Source organism: Gossypium hirsutum, chromosome A06 (genome assembly GCF_007990345.1).
Source record: "Gossypium hirsutum isolate 1008001.06 chromosome A06, Gossypium_hirsutum_v2.1, whole genome shotgun sequence".
Taxonomy (NCBI): Eukaryota; Viridiplantae; Streptophyta; class Magnoliopsida; order Malvales; family Malvaceae; genus Gossypium; species Gossypium hirsutum.
Window position 1 is genome coordinate 39,080,459 of NC_053429.1, and position 808 is coordinate 39,081,266.

Here is an 808-nt window from a genome sequence, read left to right on the forward strand (position 1 = left end):
ACCGTATGAGGCACTTTATGGTCGTAAGTGTCACACTCCTTTGTACTGGACTGAGTTAGGTGAGCGACGTATTCTGGGTCCGGAGTTAGTATCAGAGACTGAGGATAAGGTCCACGTGATTTGTGGTCGACTGAAAACGGCTTCTGAGATTCTGAGGGAGACATGTTTTTTCTTAAGGCCTCGCCATAGAAGAAGGTTCTTAGGTTTGGTCGTATGGGCAAGTTGAGTCATCGATTTATTGGGTCGTATCAGATTCTGAAGCGAGTGGGACCAGTCGCATATCAGTTGGAGCTTCCTCTAGAGTTGGATCGTATACATGACATATTTCACGTGTGGATGTTGAGACGCTATCGCTCCTATCCTACTCACATTGTTCCTGTGGAAGAGATTGAGGTTAGACCAGATTTGACGTTTGAGGAGGAGCCAATTCAGATTTTAGATCACGATGTTAAGATTCTACGTAGGAAATCTATTCCCTTGGTGAAGGTGTTGTGGCGGAATCATAGCACTGAGAAGGCTACTTGGGTGCTAGAGAATTAGATGCATCAGCAGTATCTTCACATTTTCTGATCAAGTAGAATTTGAGGACGAATTTTCTTTAAGTGGGTAGAGTTGTGACGCCCCAAACTTCTGTAGTTTCAGCTTTTGTAAGTGTTGGGCTTGGAAGTGTCTGAATCCGTGTCTCGAGTTATTTTTGGTTTTTTATTATTATTAGTGAATAAAGCCTAACTTGAGGTCAGTGGGTTTATAATGAATTATGGGTAAAAACTTAACAGAATGGGCCTGCTGGTCTAGTGGTTAAGTGACA

General features: G+C 42.8%; 1 protein-coding gene across 1 annotated transcript; it reads left to right on the top strand.

The window, feature by feature from the left end:
• The first annotated feature begins 213 nt into the window (after positions 1–213).
• Positions 214–540, top strand: LOC107963333 (uncharacterized). Its single transcript, XM_016899881.1, has one exon. The coding sequence runs from the start codon at positions 214–216 to the stop codon at positions 538–540; it is 327 nt and encodes a 108-aa protein (XP_016755370.1).
• Positions 541–808: the final 268 nt, after the last annotated feature.